General features: G+C 38.0%; 2 protein-coding genes across 2 annotated transcripts; one reads left to right on the forward strand and one right to left on the reverse strand.

Annotated features, from left to right (window-relative positions):
• Window positions 1-1,936: 1,936 nt before the first annotated feature.
• On the reverse strand, window positions 1,937-9,276 carry LOC107803375 (ankyrin repeat-containing protein BDA1-like). Its single transcript, XM_016627076.2, has 2 exons — window positions 8,628-9,276; window positions 1,937-2,787 (listed from the first exon to the last, which is right to left on the reverse strand). Exons 1-2 carry the CDS (start codon window positions 9,189-9,191, stop codon window positions 2,041-2,043), a joined length of 1,311 nt encoding a protein of 436 aa, XP_016482562.1. The 5' UTR covers window positions 9,192-9,276; the 3' UTR covers window positions 1,937-2,040.
• Window positions 9,277-16,180: 6,904 nt separating this feature from the next.
• LOC107764879 (ankyrin repeat-containing protein BDA1-like) lies at window positions 16,181-17,782 on the forward strand. Its single transcript, XM_016583460.2, has 2 exons — window positions 16,181-16,820; window positions 16,914-17,782. Exons 1-2 carry the CDS (start codon window positions 16,239-16,241, stop codon window positions 17,748-17,750), a joined length of 1,419 nt encoding a protein of 472 aa, XP_016438946.1. The 5' UTR covers window positions 16,181-16,238; the 3' UTR covers window positions 17,751-17,782.
• The last annotated feature ends 4,668 nt before the right edge of the window (window positions 17,783-22,450 follow it).

Raw genomic sequence — 22,450 nt, forward strand, 5'->3', positions numbered from 1 at the left:
CCCGGTGTTTAAGCTTTATCAGCCCACCTCGATAGAGTCGAGGGCTATATAATCTCACGGGTGGTTAAGGGTGAAGGAAAGCCCATCGATTTTGCTCACGAAGAAACGGAGCAGTATCACGATCCTCCAAAAAGAGGGGTGAATTTGACCGAGGGTCACCTGGTATTTCTTGCATAAGTCTACAATGATCGAATCGAGAAGGCCCAATGTGAAAGGATAAGTGTAAACACTCAGGAACCCTTCCACGTGGGTGGTGATCGCTTCTTCTGGTGCCGGTATCACAACCCTTTTGTTTCTCCAGTTGCAATCTTTTTTCACCTGATCAAGGAGGCTTTTGGGTATCGAGCATATATATCTCGATACCAGTTCGCATCGACCAGGAACCGGTGAGGGTTTCTTGACCTTAAAGTCGGAATTAATGACACACCCTCCCGGAGTAAGATCTTCCGGGCGTGGCTCCACCACTGGTTTTTCGCCGGCCGACCGAGACGAGGAAGCAGCCTCTTTCTGCAAAACAGTTTTAGATGTTTTTGCTATTTAGTTTTTGTGGGCAAAGAAGAATGTAGACTGAAATGTTTTTAATTTTTAGAAAGAACGAGCAAAGAAACTTAAAGACTTGAAGATAGGAAGCTTTAAAGAAGGCAAAGGACTATGGAGATTAGAATGGAATAGATTTGAAAGTAAAAGTTTGAAATAATGAAGAAAGGGGCTATTCATCGGTTTCGCAATGACGGCTCAAAACTGGTAGTGGCCGACCGTCGACTGACGCGCATTAAATACCTAGGAAACTGTACCGACGAGACGTTTCGGTCACTTTTGCTGCTTATGTCACGACCATTACATCATGATCGAAGGCTCAAATTGTTTCTTGTCATTACTCTCCAAAGAATGAGGGGACTATCTGTATACGGTCGAAAATGAACTTGCCCGATTTTGTATGGCTAATTGAGATCGTGGCGGCAGACCAAGGTTCAATCTCAAAATAGATTGGATTATACATGTATAGATATTTCCTAGATCGTGATTCAGGGATCGATCGAGATCGAAACCAGCTAAGTTCGAGACCAGCCAATATCGAGATTGAGCTAAATGGAGATCTGCCAAGATTGAGATCGAGCTAAATGTAGAGACCGACCGAGGCCAAAGATCGGCCTCGATTGAGGAAAGCTTATCGAGCCAAAGACAGAGAACCGGAATATCAGCAATTGGGTGGAAATCTCGGCGGAAATCACGGTGCAAATCATGGAAAGACTAATTAATTAATCTATCATGGGATCACCACTATGTATTTTAATTATATCCAAAATAGGATTTTCTCACTATATTAAGGGGTGTTATCATTTGTAGGAGACAAATTTATGAAGATCCATAGAACACAAAGCAATACATTATTCTTCTCTGGCTTTGATATTTAGTTATATTGTTCTCCTATCAATTACTCTCTATTCGACTTCAAGACTTAGGCTAACTAATTCATTCGGTTTGAATTCATTTCTTTTACAACTAATTTCAATATTCATTTATTTATCTTTCCCAATTTGTACCAAGTTATACCACGTATCCTTAGAACTACGTATAAATTCAATTGTTATCCGTTTTTCGGGTAAACAATTTATAAGGTTACACTTTAAAATTTCAATATTATTAGAAATGTGCCAAATAAACATCGTTATAAGTTGTCTAAGGATTTCTAGTAATTAAAATAATTATACTTAGTCTTTGAAGATATGAGCTCTTATTATGTGCACAAAATTTAAGAAAGAATTTTTTTTTTGAAACTTGAGTATCAAATATGCCATGATGTTTTTGTCGAGTACAATGAGAAATTAAAAGTTAAATCGTTACCAAATATAAAGAGATACTATCATTCTTCACATTGTGTGTGACTGAGGTAAGTGTCAATTTTGACGACAAAAATTTTGACAAAACAGAATGGTTAGAGAAACCAATCATCAATTTACTCAAAGCTTATGGTTATAACTTGAAAATTACATAAAGTTGAACTTAAGATAAAGATAAACAGAGTTTGATCTAGTGAAGCTAATTAAACTCATCCTTTGCATACTTGCTAAGTACGACTTTTCGCTGCAATTTAAGACGATCGTAGCCTAGTAACCATCTTAAACCAGGAACATACTCCATTGATCCTAGAAACCTTGCATATATAATCACAATAGAAGACGAAATCACAGCATATGCAGCAACTTTCCCCGGCGGAAATATAGCTAACAATGAGATCATGTAACTCAACATCATGAAAACCAAAGACATTTGTAATGGCAAACTATACCTACTAGTTTGAACCAAGAAAATAATCAACCCCACAGAAATTACAAAACATATTGTATTTGTATACGTTATGGGGTTGAAGTATTTCTTTGGCAAAACCACTGTCCCGGGACGACCGCCGCCGCCCGCGGTGGTTGTAGTGCTGCCGTCGCCTTGTGTTACGTCGCCAGGTGGGCTGAGCAATGCTTGGTATGTGGCTGTTGCGATGAGTATAGCTACCACTAGAAGAGCATTTCGCACGTCATTTGATAAACCTTTTCTTAGATTAACGTCGTATTTGACGAACTTTTCGCTGATTGTCTCTTTTGATCCAAGAAAATCTGATAAAAGAACGTCTGTTTTCAGTGAAGAGGTAGTTGAAGCACCAGAAGAGCGTAAAAGCCTCTTCATTTCTCTGTTTTGTTCGTCTGGAGGTCCCATTGCTATGTCAAGTGCTGTCAATCCTTGCATATTCTTTTCGTTTATATTTTTCATGTTCTTGATTAACAACTTAACTATCTGCATAATGATAAAAATAATTAGAATTAATAGTATTGCTACTAAACCTACGATCTATTCCAAAAAGGGAAAAGGATAAAATTTGATCTTTTATTATTCGAAATTGAGCAAATTTGCCTCGGTTAGGATTAATATCGCCTCCCCGTCAGGAAACAACCTCGTCCCTAGCTAACAGAAACGAAAAAATTATAATGGAGAACTTTTTGCTGTCTATTTTATTCAACTGTGTACAAGTATTTATACAAAGCAAAAGGAATAAAAATCTGTTATGCTAGGTACAGGTGTCCTATCACTATTTGTCTATGTGTAACTACCTAAAAGAATCCTAAAAAAGAATATAGAGGAATTAATATGTACACATTTTACCAACACACTACATACGGTAAAAGAAGCTTCTAGATTTCTAATACTCTATTTCATTCTTTTACTCAAATGGACGGCCTAAATATGTTCTCTTTTAAAGCAAACAAACGGACATGATTAGCTTTGGATCTCTGAAGACAAAATGGTCCTATCTTTGGGCATATTATCATTTGAGTTTAAGCTATCTCCTTTACCAAAAATTTTCTGTGGACTAAACTTGAAAAATTCCGACGCCAATACCCCCCTTCAAGTTGGAGGAGGACGATGATAGAGTGGTGAATCGGACCGGACAAGAGTTTGGTGAAGATATCGGCAACCCGTTGATGGGAAGGGACAAAGGTCAAGGAAATGATTCCCTCATGAAATTATTGGCGAACAAAATGGCAATCAAGTTCCACGTGCTTCGTACGTTCGTGGAATACTGGATTTTTGGCGATATGAATCGCTGCTTGGCTATCGGAATGGAGCTGAATCAGCAGAGAGGGTGAAATAGACAGATCTTCGAGCAATCGAACTAACCAGGTAATCTCTGCGACCACTCGTCTCATGGATCTATACTCTGCTTCAGCAAAGGACAAAGAAACTAAAGGTTGTTTCTTTGATTTCCAGGATACCGGCGAACCACCAAGGCTAATGTAGAATCCACTAATAGAATGATGAGAATTAGGACATCGTCCCCAGTCGTAGTCACAGAAAGCAAGAAGGCGAAGCGAGGGATTAGGGTTGAGCAAAAGACCCATTGCAGGATTTGAGAGAAGATAACACAGACAATGAAAAGCTACGTCCAAGTGAGGTTGGCGTGGAGACTGCATAAATTGACTCAAATGTTGCACGGCGAAGGACAAGTCAGGCCCCGTGTGAGTGAGGAAATTCAATTTCCCTAGAAGTCAGCGATAAAAAGTTGGGTCTGGAATCAAATCTCCATTGTGAAGGTTGTCTTTGAGTGGGATCAATGGGCGATGTAGTGGCCTTGAGGTCAAGAACTCCAAATTCAGTCAAGAGTTCTGAGGTAAATCTCTTTTGAGTCAAAATGAAACCTTTTTCTTCACGAATGATTTCCATGCCTAAGAAATAGTGTGCTTGCCCGAGGTCTTTGATCTTAAATTCACAATCAAGAAACTCTTTCAAACGGTGTTGCTCTAATAAATCATCTCCTGTTATTAGAATGTCATCAACATAGACGGCAATAATAGTAACTTTCCCTTCTGATTTCTTAAAAAATAAAGAGTAGCCGTTGAGTGAATGAGAATACCCTTTAAAATTCAAAGCTGCCGTAAGCCTGGCATACCACTGCCTTGAGGCTTGCCGCAAACCATAGAGAGACTTCTTAAAGGCATACATGATTGGGTGAAGGGGACTGCATCCCCGCTGGAAATTTCATAAAGACTTCTTCTTGCAAATCCCCATGCAAGAAGGTGTTATTTACATCCAATTGAAATACTTCCCAGTTCTTCTTAACTGCAATAGCAAGAAGACATTTGATGGTTGTCATTTTGACAAATGGGAAAAAAGTCTCATTGAAATCTATCCCTTCCCGTTGAATATCTCCTCTAATCACCAAACATGCTTTGTATCTCTCCAAAGAACCATCAGACCTATATTTCACTTTATATACCCATTTACATGGTAGTTCTTTCTTTCCGGCAGGCAAAAGAACAACTTCCCATGTCTTATTTGCTTCCAAAGCCTCAAATTCTTTGGCCATAGCCTCTTGCCATCCTGGGTGTAGAACTGCTTGGGAATAGGAAGTAGGTTCTGAGGTATATGAAATAGTTTTAAGGAAAGACTAATTTGTTTGAGACAAAGCAGAGAAAGGCAATATAGTGGGCTGTATAGAAGTGGCAAAACAAGAAGCAGTAAGGTCTGTTAAAAACACTGAGTTGCAAACATAATCAGAAAGATATGGTGGGGTAATGTGTGGTCTGCTAAACCTCCTAAGTTTAGGTGATGTAGGTAAAATATGAGAGTGGGAAAAAGGAATAGGACTAAGAGAGGTTGAATGTAGGATAGGAGAAGAAGAGGAAGGAGAAGAATTAGAGGGAGAAGTGGAATGAATCATGTGAGAAGAAGCAATAGGAACTGAGAAGGAAACAGTCTGGGTATCAGAATGTGATGAAAGCTCCCTATAGACACAATCAGTAGGTTGTGTTGATGAAGAAGGGAAAATAGTTTGTTTCCCTTTAACCGAAATAAATGGGAAGATGGTTTCATGGAACTTGACATCCCTAGAAACAAAAATCTTCATGGTCTGCAGGTTTAGGAGCTTGTACCCTTTATTTCCTACTGGATACCCTACAAATACACAGGGTACAGATCTTGGATCAAGCTTTGATCTGTAAGGAGTTCGTGTGCAGGCATAGACAATGCAACCAAAAGTTCTAAGTGAGTGATAGAAGAGTGCTACACCAAATAAGACTTCATAAGGAGATTTTAGATTAAGAACCTTAGAAGGAATTCTATTAATGAGATGGGTAGCAGTTAATAAGCATTCTCCCCAGAAAGAAATAGAAAGTTTAGACTGGAACAAAAGTGCCCTGCATGTTTCCAAAAGGTGCTTGTGTTTTCTTTCAACTATTCCATTTTGTTGTGGGGGTGTAAACACAAGTAGTTTGATGTATTATCCCTTGAGAAGAAAGAAAAGCTGAACTTTCTAGTCCACTCCCAAGTTCCCAGGCATTATCTAATCTTATGATTTTGACCTTCTTCCCAAATTGTCTTTCCATCATGGCAAGAAATTATTTTAAAAGGGTAAAAGCATTTGACTTAGTACTAAGTAGATAAGTCCAAGTCCCCCTACTAAAGTCATCAATAATTGTGAGAAAATACCTAAAACCATCATGAGCGGGTTCTTTATAGAGTCTCCAAGTGTCAATGTGAATTAATTCAAAGATTTCCTTAGTTGATATAGTACTAGATTAGAAAGGTAACTTTACTTGTCTAACTTTGGCACATATCTCACAATGATTGATCAAATTAGCTGAAGTAGATTAAGAGATAGAAGAAATATTTCTCATATTATAATAAGGCAAATGCCCTAACCTCAAGTGCCATAGGCTTACATCATTTGAAAGTGCAGAACAACATGAAACTGAAACTAAACACTCAGTACTATCCCTAATACACTTAGAAGAAGCTGGACAATAGTCCTTCTTGGAAGCTGAAAAAACTGGACAGTAGTCCTTCTTGGAATCAACCAAACTTCTACTAGGCTTGATGGTGTGAAGTAGATAAATCCCTTGTTTCTCCTTACCAAGAACCACTGGCCTCTTCATTGAAGGGGCCTATAAAATTGCACCAATAGAGTGAAAAATGAGTAGACAATTAACATGCTGACAAAGTTTGTGAACTGATACAAGGTTATGCTTAAAAGTAGGAACAAAAAGAACATTAATCAAAGTGAGATCAGGAAGAACTTGTACATTTCCTGCCTGAGTGACCTTAACCCTTTGTGAGTTAGGAAGATTAACAAAGACTGGCTTGACTAAGGTTCTAACATTGAATAGAAGATTAAGATCACATGTCATGTGTTCAGATGCTCCTGAGTCTAAGATCCAAATAATAGTGTTAGCTATTTTTGAAAAAAAAGTATTTAGGTATACCAGCACAATTTGCAATCACATTCACTTTTGAGCTGATGTCTCCTTGTGGTGTAAACTTAGCTTGTTGAAGTACACGACATAGATTGTGATACTGCTCTTGAGTGAGTCCTTTCTCCAAACCATAGATTGAGTAATCAGAATTAGGATTTGTTGTGGCTGTTGCATGTCCATGAACACCTCTTTGAGACCTTTTGTTCTTAGTAAATTTAAAATCTACAGGAAACCCAATGATTCTGTAGCATTTCTCAAATGAATGTCCAGGTTTCTTACAATAATAACATACCATTGTGTTTCTCTTTCCGTCAAAATTTCCTCTCTTATCTGCTTGAGCATACTTCTGACCTCCATATTGTTGTTTTGTGGCCAAGAAGACAGAGTCAAGAGAATGTTGTGCAACCTGGATTTCTCTTCCTAGATCAAAAGTGAGTAAGCATGATTGATGCTAGGAAGAGGTGTGGTCATGAGAATATTATTTTTCACTCCTGAATAAGCATCTTTCAGCCCCACCAGGAACTGAATAAGCCTTCCATCATGCTGGGATCTCAGAGATCTGCTCTTTCCTCTACAAGAGCACTCACAACTACAGTGAGTACAAGTATCAAAACTGTCCAACTCATCCAAGATTTTCTTAAACTTTGTGTAATACCCAACAATATCAGAACTTCCCTAAACTAAATCGCTAAGTTCCTTCTGCAGCTGATAAAGCAAAGCTCCATTGCTTTGACCAAATCTATCTTCCAATTCCTTCCATATTTCTTTAGCAGTCTTAGAATAAAGGATACTCTCAGCAATCTGCTTTGAAAGAGAGTTCAGCAGCCATAATATTACCATATCATTGCATCGACTCCATGCCTTAAAAGAGGGTGAATCTGCAGGTGGCTCTGTGATCATCGCATCTATGAAGCCAACCTTATTTTTAGCTGAGAGAGCTATGAGGGCTGCTCTACGCCATCCTCCATATCCCTTTCCATCAAAGATGGAATTGACAAGAATCATTCCAGGTGAATCTGAAGGATGCAGGTAAAAGGGATGAGAGTTATCATTTGTGATAGTGATTTGAGGGGATTGGATTGTGGAAGGACTTCCAGCAGGCAGTGTAACAGAGGGATCATCAGTGACTGCCATTGAAGAAGTCCAAGAGAAAACTTGAGCAAGAAGATAGGATCTATACCTTTTGCTCTGATACCATAATAGAAACGAAAAAATTATAATGGAGAACTTTTTGCTGTCTATTTCATTCAACTATGTACAAGTATTTATACAAAGCAAAAGGAATAAAAATCTGTTATACTAGGTACATGTGTCCTATCACTATTTGTCTATGTGTAACTACCTAAAAGAATCCTAAGAAAGAATATAGAGGAATTAATATATACACATTTTACCTACACATTACACACGGTAAAAGAAGCTTCTAGATTTCTAATATTCTATTTCATTCTTTTACTCAAATGGATGGCCTAGATATGTTCTCTTTTAAAGCAAACAAACGGACATGATTAGCTTTGGATCTCTGAAGACAAAATGGTCCTGTCTTTGGACATATCGTCATTTGAGTTTAAGCCATCTCCCTTTACCAAAAATTTTCTGTAGACTAAACTTGGAAAATTCCAACGCCAATACTAGCGGAGGGGTAATTTTAAATCACAGTCAGAAGTTGAACATTTTCTCATAAAAAAATTTGGACATGTGGAGTCTACCCATTTCATACTGGAGTTATGTTAATAACAAGGGTTAATACGAGATGATTTGTCAAAGATTAGGGTATGAATGGATCAAGAACTTTACCGAAGGCAAAATTAAGTAATTTCACATAGTAAGGACAAATTTGAACATTTTCCCTTCCAAAAAAGTAGTTAGAAAAATAAGAGCACAAACCTGGAGTTGATTTGTTGACACAGCAATATGCAGAACAGTATCACCATTTTCATCTTTCAACTTAAGAATCTCTCTGTTGTTTGTCCTTTGGAGCCATCCCAGTAAAACTAGGACACAATTTAACTTGCTGGTTTTGACAGCAACATGTAAAGCAGTCTCACCACTAATGGTCAAGTCCTTGATTGATGCAGGGCAAGCATAGAGAAACTCCCCTAAAAGATTGATATTTTCTGTTTCTGCTACATAATGTAAAGGAGTAATTCTTTCTCTTCCTCGAACACGAATGAGTTCAGGATCATGCTTGATGAGTCGTTTCGCGGTCTCAACATGTCCTTTTTTCAGAGCCGAGTGCAAGGGGCTTAGACCTTCAGAGTTTAGCTTTCTACCAAATGAAGGCTTTAAGCTCAGGATTTCAATGGCTAATTGAGTTTTTCCAGCTGATGCAGCAATGTGTAATGGAGTATCCACAAATGGGATCTCATCGATTCTTTCAAGATCAGGATTTAGCAAGTAGAAGTCATTAATATCTCCTGCTTCACAAACATCGGTCAGTATTTGATCCATGTTGAGTTATTAACCGATGAAGTTACTTGTAAGTAGTAACGTTTGTTTTAGCCTTGTAGAAACAAAATTTGAAGAAAAATAGAGTGCTAATGCATTGACTTTGTGTTGCTTTATGTTCTCTTGTTCTTCCAATGAGAATTGATTGAACAATAAAAAAAGGGGAAGTTTCCGCGTATGATACTGAAAGCTTGCTGGTTTTATCCATTCTGTCCAGCAAACAAATAAGTATTTTATATGAAAATGGTAGAGTGGTGGTATTAGTTTAATCAAAGTCAATTTGGTTGTTGGTTGCGTGTTCCATTCCGCGTATAACAAAAGAAATACCTGGAAAATATTGAAATCAACATCAATATTTATGATTGTTGAGGTTTTATTTTAAGATGTAATATTCTTAAAATGAGGGTGAATGGGAAATGGAGGGAAAATGAAATTTTGAGTAAAATTTTAAGTTTCCCCCTCTTAACAATAAGACATTGTCCCATATTGGAAGTGGAAGACATTTTTGGTGGGTATATATATGATTGCTCTTCTTGTAGCTCTTAAAGAGTTAAGAAGAAAGCAAGCCTCGCGCCGTCGTCGTCGCTCGCTCGCTCGGCTCGGCTTCGGCTTCGGCTTCGGCTTCGGCTTCGGCTTCGGCGGCTTCGGCTTCGGCTTCGGCTTCGGCTTCGGCTTCGGCTTCGGATTCGGATTCGGATTCGATTCGGATTTGGTCAATTGATTGATTAATTTTTTGGATAAGATTATCCGTATTTGTAACGGATATTTTCCAATCCGTGTATTGATAATTGGCAGCCGGATAATGGTCTTCCCACCATGAAGTGCTTGCTCCACACACCATGAAGTGCTTGCTCCACAAACACTTAATGCTTGCTCCACCATGAAGGGTGGACGTTTTGGTCTTGCACTCCTTCTTGGTTCCATACGTTTTTCTGAGTATATACTCCTTCGTTCTGCATTGTTTTTTAACTTCAAACAAAGCAACTGTAAGTGTGATTTGCTACCGAACTTTGTGTTCGCCGAAACACTGGGGTTTGAAGTACCGCTACACCAGTGTGTTATTCGTTCTATCCTGGGAGGAAATAATCCATTACCTTGGGTACTAGGAGGGGATTAAATTCCTTAAGGAAACACTGTGAATTCAGTGGGCTCGAATTCATTATTATTGTTTCATTACGTTAACTTATATTTTGCAGAATTAATATTTACAAATACAGGAATATTGACCGGGAATAACAATCTTAAGGAATTTAATATTTATTTATGTACTTGTGTTATTCTTATTATTCTGCAAACTAAAACCTTTGTGGTTTTGTGTACTCCCGTTTTGGAGAGTAAAGCCTTCGTGGCGTTTTGTTGGATATTAAAATCTACGTGATTTTTACTCCAGTTTGAAAACGTGTATTAAACGTTTGTTTGTGTCATTCTTTTACAGAAAAGATGATGACTGAAAACGAAAACCAAGCTGTTCCGATGGCGACTGCCAACGCAACGACAAGCCGAACACCGGCGTTGGCACCGGCAGAAAAACCCGGAAAATTTTCCGGGATTGATTTCAAACGCTGGCAGCAGAAGATGTTCTTCTACTTAACTACGTTATGTTTACAGAAGTTCATCAAGGAAGATGTTCCTGATCTGCCGGATAAAACTCCAGATAATGAACGCTTTCTCGTGATTGAAGCGTGGAAGCATTCTGATTTTTTATGCAAGAATTATATTCTTAGCGGACTGGATGATAATCTGTATAATGTATACAGTAGCATGGAGACATCCAAAGAATTGTGGAATGCGCTTGAAAAGAAATATAAGACTGAAGATGCCGGGATGAAGAAATTCGTTACCGCAAAATTTCTGGACTACAAAATGATAGATAGCAAGTCTGTTATTACTCAAGTCCAGGAATTGCAAGTGATTATTCATGATCTACTTGCTGAAGGTCTTGTAATCAACGAAGCATTCCAAGTAGCAGCAATGATTGAGAAGTTGCCTCCGTTGTGGAAGGACTTCAAAAATTATTTGAAACACAAACGAAAGGAAATGTCCCTTGAAGATCTCATTGTTCGGTTGAGAATCGAAGAGGACAATAAAGCTGCTGAAAGGAGAGGCCGTGGAAATTCAACAATAATGGGAGCAAATATTGTTGAAGCTAACAAAAAGAGGAAGAAGGCTTCTGGTCCGAAATACAACCCAAGCAAGAAGCGGTTCAGTGGAAACTGCTACAACTGTGGGAAATCCGGACACAAATCTACGGAGTGTCGTGCTCCGAAGAAAGACAAGAAAAGGGGTCAAGCAAACATGGTAGTAAACCATGATGATGTTGATAACTTGTGTGCCATGCTCTCTGAATGTAACTTGGTGGGAAATCCTAAACTGTGGTGGTTTGATTCAGGAGCCACTCGCCATGTTTGTGGAGTTAGAGAGGCTTTTGCTACCTATGCTCTTGCTGAACCCGGAGAGACAGTTTATATGGGAAATGCTTCAACAGCAAAAGTTGAAGGATATGGGAAGGTATTTCTAAAAATGACTTCTGGCAAGGTCATGACTTTGAACAATGTCCTTCATGTTCCCGAAATGAGAAAGAATTTAGTCTCTACTGGACTTCTTGTTAAGCACGGTTTTAAGTGCGTTTTTGTATCCAACAAGGTTGTAATTAGTAAGAATGGAATATTTGTGGGAAAAGGTTACCTCACCGAGGGCCTTTTCAATCTCAATGTAATGGTTGTTGAAAATAATAATAATATTCCAGCTTCTTCTTACTTACTTGAGTCAAATGATTTATGGCATGTGCGTTTGGGTCATGTCAATTATAAAACCTTGCGGAAAATGATTAACTTGGAAGTACTGCCCAAGTTTGAATGCGAAAAATCAAAATGTCAAATATGTGTGGAATGTAAGTATGTTAAACATCCTTATAAGTCAGTTGAAAGGAATTCGAATCCTTTAGACTTAATTCACACAGATATTTGTGACATGAAGTCAATACCATCTCGCGGTGGAAAGAAGTATTTCATAACTTTTATTGACGATGGTACTCGATATTGCTATGTTTACTTACTGAATAGTAAAGATGAAGCAATAGACGCATTCAGGCAATACAAAAATGAAGTTGAAACGCAACTTAACAAGAAAGTAAAAATGATAAGAAGTGATAGGGGTGGTGAATATGAATCTCCTTTTGAAGAAATATGTTTAGAATATGGAATTATTCATCAAACAACAGCCCCTTACACGCCCCAATCTAATGGGATTGCGGAAAGAAAGAATCGCACATTAAAGGAGATGATGAATGCGTTGTTGATAAGTTCTGGTTTGCCACAGAACTTGTGGGGGAAGCCATTCTTACGGCTAATCGAATATTAAATCGAGTGCCCCATAGCAAAACACAATCCATTCCTTATGAACAATGGAAAGGAAGGAAGCCCAACTTGAATTATTTTAAAGTGTGGGGGTGTTTGGCAAAAGTGCAAGTTCCTAAACCCAAAAGGGTAAAGATAGGACCGAAAACCGTTGATTGTGTTTTCATAGGATATGCGACAAATAGTAAAGCATATCGATTTCTGGTTCATAAATCAGAAAATCCCGAGATTCATAATAATACGGTTATAGAATCAGATAATGCTGAGTTTTTTGAAAATATATATCCGTATAAAAAGGAATGTGAGTCGTTTGGTGAAGGATCTAAACGACCTCGGGAAGAAACAAAAGAAAGTACATGTAATCAGGAGAATCCAAGACGTAGTAAACGTCAAAGAACGTCTACTTCATTTGGACCAGATTTTGTGACTTTCTTATTGGAGAATGAGCCTCAAACATTTAAAGAAGCTATGACTTCTTCGGAATCATTGTTTTGGAAAGAGGCAGTCAATAGTGAAATAGAATCCATATTGAACAACCATACCTGGGAATTGGTTGATCTTCCTCCTGGAAATAAACCTTTGGGTTCTAAATGGATTTTTAAGAGAAAAATCAAAGATGATGGCACTATTGATAAATTCAAGGCAAGGCTCGTAGTCAAAGGGTATAGACAACGAGAAGGTCTAGACTACTTTGATACATACTCTCCAGTTACAAGAATTACGTCCATACGGATGTTAGTAGCATTAGCTGCAGTGTATGGTCTTGAAATTCATCAAATGGATGTTAAGACGGCCTTCTTAAATGGAGAGTTGGAGGAAGAAATTTACATGGAACAACCCGAAGGGTTTGTGGTTCCAGGTAAAGAAAAGAAGGTATGTAGACTTGTTAAGTCTCTTTACGGACTAAAACAAGCACCCAAACAATGGCATGCGAAATTTGACCAAACAATGTTGTCAAATGGTTTTAAGATAAATGAATGTGATAAATGCGTGTACATTAAAAATGTTCCAAATCACATAGTCATTGTTTGCCTATATGTGGATGATATGTTGATAATGAGTAATGACATTGCCAACATAAATGCTACTAAGCGTATGTTCAATAGCAAATTTGATATGAAAGACTTGGGAGTTGCTGATTTAATTCTGGGAATTAAGATCAATAAGACTCCTCAAGGTCTGGCATTGTCACAATCTCATTATATTAAGACAGTACTTGAAAAATTCAAGCACTTGGGCTTTAAAGTTGCAAAGACTCCAATTGACGTGAATCTTGCATTAGCAAAGAACAAAGGCCAAAGCATATCACAATTGGATTATGCTCGTGTATTGGGATGCTTAATGTATATCATGAATTGTACACGACCAGACATAGCTTGTGCTATAAGTAAACTGAGTCGATATACGAGCAATCCAGGCCAATCTCATTGGATGGCAATGAAACGAGTTTTGGGATATTTAGAACATACCCAGAACTTTGAATTACACTACAGTAATTTCCCTACGGTGATTGAGGGATACTGTGATGCAAATTGGATCACCGGTTCAACTGATTCTAAGTCCACGAGTGGATATGTTTTCACTATTGGTGGAGGAGCGGTATCTTGGAAGTCGTCCAAACAAACATGTATTGCCCGCTCTACAATGGAGGCTGAATTCATAGCCTTAGATAAAGCCGGTGAAGAAGCTGAATGGCTCCGGAATTTCTTGGAAGACATTCCATTTTGGCCCAAACCGTTGACATCAATATGCATACATTGTGATAGTCAAGCGGCAATTGGAAGGGCTGGGAGCGTCATGTATAACGGTAAATCTCGTCATATACGACGAAGACATAAAACCGTTAGGCAATTACTCTCTAGAGGAATTATCACAATTGACTATGTAAAGTCAAGTGATAATGTGTCGGATCCACTTACAAAAGGCCTAACTAGAGAGGTAGTTGAGAAATCATCAAGGGGAATGGGGCTATGGCCGAGAACAAGTCATTGTGGCGGTAACTCTACCTAGAAGACTGGAGATCCCAAGATCTAGGTTCAAAGAGATCAAACAAAGTCATTAATGACGGTTCAACATTGTCAAATAAAATTTTAGTCCATTCTCGTGATGAGACAATGTTCAGTACCAAGGATAAAGCATTAAGGCTTTTTAATGATTTCTAAATTTGATACGGGGTATATCAAATAGTGTATCTACAGGATGACACGTTTAGGAATCACCTATTTAAGTGTGAAGTGTGAGCCGCTTCAAGGAGAACTTTGTAAGGCCAGTTCTCTACGCACTTATAAACCAGGCGGTGTTCATGGCTGAAACGAACACAACAATGAGAACCAAAGACGGTTAAGGGTTGATTGTGTGACTTATGGTTGTCTAGGTATACACCAAAGATCGACGGTTCAAAGATATCAAATCTACCGATTGACCGAGTATATCCGACATAAGTTTACTACGGAAAGTTCAAAGGGAAACCTACTTATCCAGATGCAATTAATCCTTGCTTGTAAATCACACAGTTTTTCATGCATACTTCCGTGATATAGCCATTCCCCATTCATGTGGGGGATTGTTGAGGTTTTATTTTAAGATGTAATATTCTTAAAATGAGGGTGAATGGGAAATGGAGGGAAAATAAAATTTTGAGTAAAATTTTAAGTTTTCCCCTCTTAACAATAAGACATTGTCCCATATTGGAAGTGGAAGACATTTTTGGTGGGTATATATATGATTGCTCTTCTTGTAGCTCTTAAAGAGTTAAGAAGAAAGCAAGCCTCGCGCCGTCGTCGTCGCTCGCTCGCTCGGCTCGGCTTCGGATTCGGCTTCGGCTTCGGCTTCGGATTTGGTCCGGCTTCGGCTACGGCTTCGGCTTCGGCTTCGGATTTGGATTTGGATTTGGTCAAATGATCGATTGATTGATTAATTTTTTGGACCAAATTTATTTATTAATAGTAAATATTAACGTAAGATTATCCGTATTTGTAACGGATATTTTCCAATCCGTGTATTGATAATTGGCAGCCGGATAATGGTCTTCCCACCATGAAGTGCTTGCTCCACACACCATGAAGTGCTTGCTCCACAAACACTTAATGCTTGCTCCACCATGAAGGGTGGACGTTTTGGTCTTGCACTCCTTCTTGGTTGCTATATAAATGAGCAGCAATGTTGAAGGAACAAACAAGAACTCAACAAATTGGCTATACATTGCATTCCTTCCTCTCAGAACTTCCATACGTTTTTCTGAGTATATACTCCTTCGTTCTGCATTGTTTTTTAACTTCAAACAAAGCAACTGTAAGTGTGATTTGCTACCGAACTTTGTGTTCGCCGAAACACTGGGGTTTGAAGTACCGCTACACCAGTGTGTTATTCGTTCTATCCTGGGAGGAAATAATCCATTACCTTGGGTACTAGGAGGGGATTAAATTCCTTAAGGAAACACTGTGAATTCAGTGGGCTCGAATTCATTATTATTGTTTCATTACGTTAACTTATATTTTGCAGAATTAATATTTACAAATACAGGAATATTGACCGGGAATAACAATGAATTATATGCACAGCTATCAAAATAGAAATAGAATAAGATAACAAATGTAAGAAAATGTCAAGGGGCCATTGCCCCTATACTTTGCTATATATGAAAATATTAAAAGGGTCTATTCTGAAGGGCTAATCACAACAAGTTTAAGTTCCAATGGAGGCGGCTGAGAAGCTGGCGGAGGCTGCTCGAGTGGGTAATATTGATGTGTTATATGAGCTTCTATGTTCAAATCCATTTCTACTGGAAAGCTTTGAACAGGTACAATTTATCGATACGCCTCTGCATATAGCAGCCTCAGAAGGTTGTACACACTTTGCTATTGAAATAATGAGCTTAAAGCATTCATTTTGTGGGAAACTCAACACCAATGGATTTAGCCCCCTTGACTTGGCTTTGCGCAACGGACACAGGGAGACTGTCTCAAGGCTGGTTCAGTTTAACCCCGACCTTATCCGAGTGCAAGGAAAGGGAAGAATTACACCTTTACATTATGTGGCAGAAATAGATGACGTAGAATTTTTGGCCCAATTTTTACTAGCTTGTCCTGCATCTGTCGAGGACTTGACCATTTGCGATGAAACTGCAGTTCATATTGCTGTGAAAAATAGCAATGAAAGAGCGTTCAAAGTCCTCTTGGGATGGCTTCAGCGGACTGAAAATTTGGATATTTTGGACTGGAAAGATGAGGCTGGAAATACAGTTCTGCATATTGCAGCTTCTACAAACCAACCCCAGGCATGCTTTCTTGATAAATTTCTGTACTTTTAACTTTTAATTTGAAAATTAGCAGAAGATGAATTTGTAATACTAGAATGGATATTTGTACAGGTGGTTAGACGTTTGATCAAAAGAGTATACACGCTTAATGAAATTAACGCAGAAGGCTTGACAGCATTCGATATTGCCCTAAGACTAGCAATGGAGTCGAGCAGAGAAATTAAGAAAGTTTTGCAAAAGGCAGGAGTTTGCAGATCTTCATTACTTCCCTCAGTTTGTAGCAAGGCGCAATTTTTCAGTTCAAAAGAATACATGTCTCAGAAAATAGTAAAGCTCCACGCTTTTCTACATAAGGGTTTATCAGAAGACATGCGCAATGTGCTTCTAGTGGTTGCAGTTCTAATTGCCACAGCTTCTTATCAAGCTGTATTGAGTCCTCCAGGAGGACTTTATTCCAATGATTCTGGAAATTTACGAGGTGGTTTAAGCAATGGACAAGTACAAATGCCGACTAATTATCTGAATTTGTTCCTTATTTTCAACTCCTTGGCCTTTGCATTGTCTGTTGGAATGATGGTGTTATTCATTCAGGATAGTTTGGGCGGGGCGCTGCTAGATCTGGCACTGCTTTTTCTAATGTTTAGCTATTTCCTATCCATGTTTTCAATTTCAGGGAATACTAAAACTGGTTTAATGAGTGCAGGTAGAGCGTTGGCTATTATTTCTTCGCTTTTCTTGTTTTTCTTGATAATAATGCCAAAGATGTGGGTGGATGCGCCAAGAATGATGCTACTCGATTGTTTGACACGCCGGGAAACTGTTTCTGATCGAATGCAGTATCGTCTGGTGGTTAAGAAGTATTCATCACTAGTTGGTCATAAGTGTAAAGGGATCCATTGTAATGATAATATTGGAATTTTGCACAATCTTGCTTTTTTTAGCGAATGATGTTGTAATTTGTATTGGATGGAAGTCCTACATTAATAGTATCATGTCCTTTTTCAACAAGAAAGATGTTTTTTTTGTTTTGTTCATTTTCCAACCCATAAAATAGCCATTTGATCAAGTAAAACAAGAACATTATCTACTCCCTCTGTTGCATTTTCGTGAGACAATATTTCTTAATCATTAGGGGTTGTTTGGTACACACGATAAGGTGGGATAACTTGTGGAATTAAATTTGTATTGTGTTTGGTCCCAGACTTAATCATGAATATCCATCTTATCCCATAAAACTTGGGATTATTTTATAGTACCTTCCCGGTGGTATAAATTAGTTTAGGAATTGTAATCTCATGACTATAATCCCGAGATAATTTAGTCCGCACACCAAACGATCCCTTAGTCTATAAGCAGGTGCTATCTTAATAACTAAACGTTCTAAAAATTCTCAAAAGAAACTAGTTAAATTTGATCACTTGCTAGTTTTCTTCTGAACAGATGGCAGTGAAAGTCATGTGTCAATGACAACAAATCCACAAAAAAAATTAGGAGAAGAGCACTTTTGCTAACACTTTTGAAAGTCAAGATTACAAGAACCATGATGTACAAATTGATAAAACAGTAGTAATCCTCGAAGTTAGTGTTCTTCTCCGATCCTCGCGCTCGAATTATGTTAATTATATTAGGCAGAATTATACCTGTTAATCGGGCCGGACTGATCCGTTTACAGCCCGGTCTAACCCGATTCAGCCCGGTACTGTAGCGTGGGGGGGGGGGGGAGGGGGGCGGCGGGCTGGGATGGGTTGGACAGGGAGCGGGTTTCAAACGAATAATTTTTTGATACCGGTATACCGGAATCCGCTAAGCCCGTTAACCCGTTAACGGGCTACAACCCGGTTTAGCCCGTTAACTCGTTAACGGGCTACAGCCCGGTTCAGCCCGTTTATTATTACGTTTTTTTTTTAATTTTTTTTTTAATGGACCAACTGAAACTCTTGATATTGACACTTGTATTTCTTATCTACAAAAATATTTAGAAACATTATATAATAATTATGCTAACATTGTTGATGCTTCTTCTGCTGTAGATGCAAATATTCCTTCAAGTTCAGTTTCAACATCTGGGACCAGTGCTTTGGATGATAATGATGGTGTTGAAGATTATTTGATTTGGTCTACAATAGGGGAGTATCAACAAATCAGTAGCAGGAATATCAATGAACTTCAATTCTACTTGCAAAAGTCAGTAGAGCCCCGCACAAAGGAATTTCTACCATTGGGTTGGTGGAGGAGCAACTCAAATCAATTTCCTGTTCTTTCGGCCATGGCTCGAGACGTGCTAAATGTGCCGATTTCAACAGTCGCATCAGAGAGCGCATTTAGCCAAGCAAGGCAGCAACTAGGAGATACCCGTCATTCATTGGGTAGCAACGCTTTGGAAATTCTAGTGTGCTTCAGAGATTGGATAAGATCAGAACGACGAAATCAAGGGCGTGACGAGATAGTTGAAGTGGAGGACCAAGAAATTGGAGATATAATGGTTTATGGTTCTGATTCAACCAATGCCGGAAACCAAGAACCTCATGTTGACATGGATGAACTTACAAAAATGATGCAAAGCATGTGATGTACTATTTCTTTTTTTATAATTGTTGTAAACTTTTAATTTGCAAGTTCAAAAATAACAAAATCAAAAAAGAACTTGCAACTTAATTTGAAGTATTATATATTATTCAATAAAAATATCAAATGAAAGTCTTCGGAGCTTGATCCTTACATATAGGTCTTATTAAATAATTTTTTGTAGCCACTTACTTTCAAATTTTAATTTTAACATTATAAAATTCAAATTTCAAAATTCAAATTTAAAATTTTAAACTTCAAAGTTTAATTCTAAACCTTAAAAGTTTACAAACACTTAAGTATCAATAACATTGAATAAAAAAAATAAAATTTACTTTAAAAAAAATAAAAAATCCACGGTCCGCTAACAATCCGCTAACAACCCATTAAGCCGAACTCGGACGGACAAAAAAAAATTCGAAAAAGTACAGCCCGCTAACAGTCCGCAATGTTAAACGGACGGGCTGATTTTTTTTTTCCAGCCCGTCCAACCCGCCCGTTAAACACCCATACGCAGAATACATAAAATCCCATGTGAACTTGTACCCAAAATTCTTGTTACACACTTGTTGTTCACAAAAATATTTTTAGATACTCAACTTTTCAAAAGTGTATCTATTACACACCACTTTTGTGTTTCACCACTCTATACAAGTAAGTGTAATTTGAGGGATGGATCTTCCCTGGACATGAATCTTGCCCGAAGCATTTATATTGAGGGATGGATCTTCTCTGGGCATGGATCTTGTCCGAAACATTTATATTGAGGGATGGATATTACCTAGACATGGATCTTGTCCTAATCATTGATATTTGGGGATGGATCTTCCCATGTACTGGATTAGCCTTGTACAGTACTGAATGATTGGATGTCAGTTATTATGAGTGTATATATATATATATATATATATATATATATATATATATATATATATATATATATTGGGTGGCTCTTCCATGGGCTGGATTGACCATATACAGTACTGAGTGATTGAGTGTACTCTGAGAGTGCGAGTCATTACTATGTTGCATTGCATTAGATATGCATATTTGATATGTAGGCATAGAGAAGTATTTTTCATCATGCCATCTGATAATGAGACTTCTTATCTACCGTTAAAGTTGTTGAGAAATATTTATAGATTTCAGACTTACTCATATTTTTGGTGACTTTTGGCAAAAGATTTGAGTTCTACTGTTATACTTCAAAAAAGAAAATGTGTATTTTCCAGAACTATATACGAGCTGAGCATCTTACCTTTGAGTTATTACTTGTGTTGTTTTAAATTATATTGTTATGAATTGTTGTTGGTTATTGGAGTTGGACTCTTACCTTGGTACAAGCTCGTCACTACTTTCAACTCAAGTTTAGGTTTGTTACTTATTAAGTACATGGGGTCGGTTGTACTCATACTACACTTCTGCACCCTGCGTGTAGATTTCTGACGCCGATGTTGCTGCGTACAACGGGAACTGGATCTGAAGATGTACCTACATTTCAGTTATTGCTGCCTCTTGTTCATGGTAGCTCCAGAATTATTAATCTGTTCATATATATATATATATATATATATATATATATATATATATATATATATATATATTTCAAACAGATGATGTATTTTTATTTCATACCAGCTCTGTAAATTCTAATCTTAGAAGCTCATGATTTGTACTATCAGTCCTTGGAAAATGTATTAGAGTGAGTTAAATATTATTTTTAATCGGATATTTATAAATTGGCTTACCTAACGGGTTGGGTTAGGTGCCATCACGACTAGTTAGATTTTGGTTCGTGACAAGTTGGTATCAGAGCTCTAGGTTCATAGGTTCTACAAGTCATGAGCAAATGTCTAGTAGAGTCTTGCGGATCTGTATGATGACGTCCATATTTATCTTCGATAGGCTACAGGGCATTTAGGATAATTTCCCATCTTTCTTTCCTTATCATGCGGAAATGATTCAGCTTGAAGCATAACTCTTTGAATTCCTTCCACGCATTCATGTGTGCATGTGAGCGCTCTGTATCAGCCGCGCATCGCTGGCTTGTGATTCCACGAACGAGGTTTGAGATATGTATTCTGTGTTTTGGTGATGGGCTAGTCTGGAGGACTTGAGGCTAGGGTTAGACCGCAGCTTAAGCTCGGTAGCTTCAGTTGTGTGAACTTGTACATTGGACTCATATGTCCGGTAGTGTCCCTATGAGTGAAATTATGGCTCGATGAGGTTGAATGGCTAAGTGACGAGTATGATGTGACAGCGGGATGTGTTCAGGTGGCTTGAATATGATGAAAAATGGGCTATTGGGTGTTTGGTGTCTGTCTCAATTTGTGCGTTGAAGGATCTTTCATGTTGTTTAATTGTGGAGCGAAGTAGATTTTCATGTCTTGTTAATGCGTGTGGACTCAAAAAGATTAAGTGATTGCATAGTAATTGTGGCTGCGAAAGGGTATAACATGATGCCAATTTGAGGATAAATAGATGGGTTATCTCCTGCGTAGTAATCTATATAGGTGTGTTCCTTATAATGTTGAGTAGAGAGTTTTTTTCTACCTGCGGGATGTATGAGGTATTTTATGGTTGGTGTTGCATGAGCTTGATAAGAATTTTTGTTGAACTGAATACGGTATTATGGCAGTAATAGAGTATGGGTATTATGAGTTATTGAGTGTTTTAATCTATGGCTTTGAGCCAAGTGGGGGAGCCTACTATTGACAATTCAATTTCATGGTTATATGTTAAATTTTAGTTTTGGTTTAAGACATACTTGTGGATCAGTTATGACTGTAGAGGTTGAGATTGAGGATGACTCGACCAAGGAAATTTCTGAATACGGGTTACATTACACTTTATGAAAATATGAAAATCATGGAATGATTAAGTTGTTATTTGAAGGATGTAGTGCGCACGAAGTATGAATTTGATTGGTGGTGTTAAAGTAGGGTTACTTCTTTGAGTGTCATTGTGCTAATGGGTCACGTGTCTTTCGGCCTGTTTGGGCGGTACAATTTAGATTTGGGCAGAGTAGATGATTCTCGAGAGGCATCTAATGGATTTAAAATGTATATGTGGAAATGAATTTC

This window comes from Nicotiana tabacum, chromosome 23, assembly GCF_000715075.1.
Source record: "Nicotiana tabacum cultivar K326 chromosome 23, ASM71507v2, whole genome shotgun sequence".
In the NCBI taxonomy this organism is placed as follows: Eukaryota; Viridiplantae; Streptophyta; class Magnoliopsida; order Solanales; family Solanaceae; genus Nicotiana; species Nicotiana tabacum.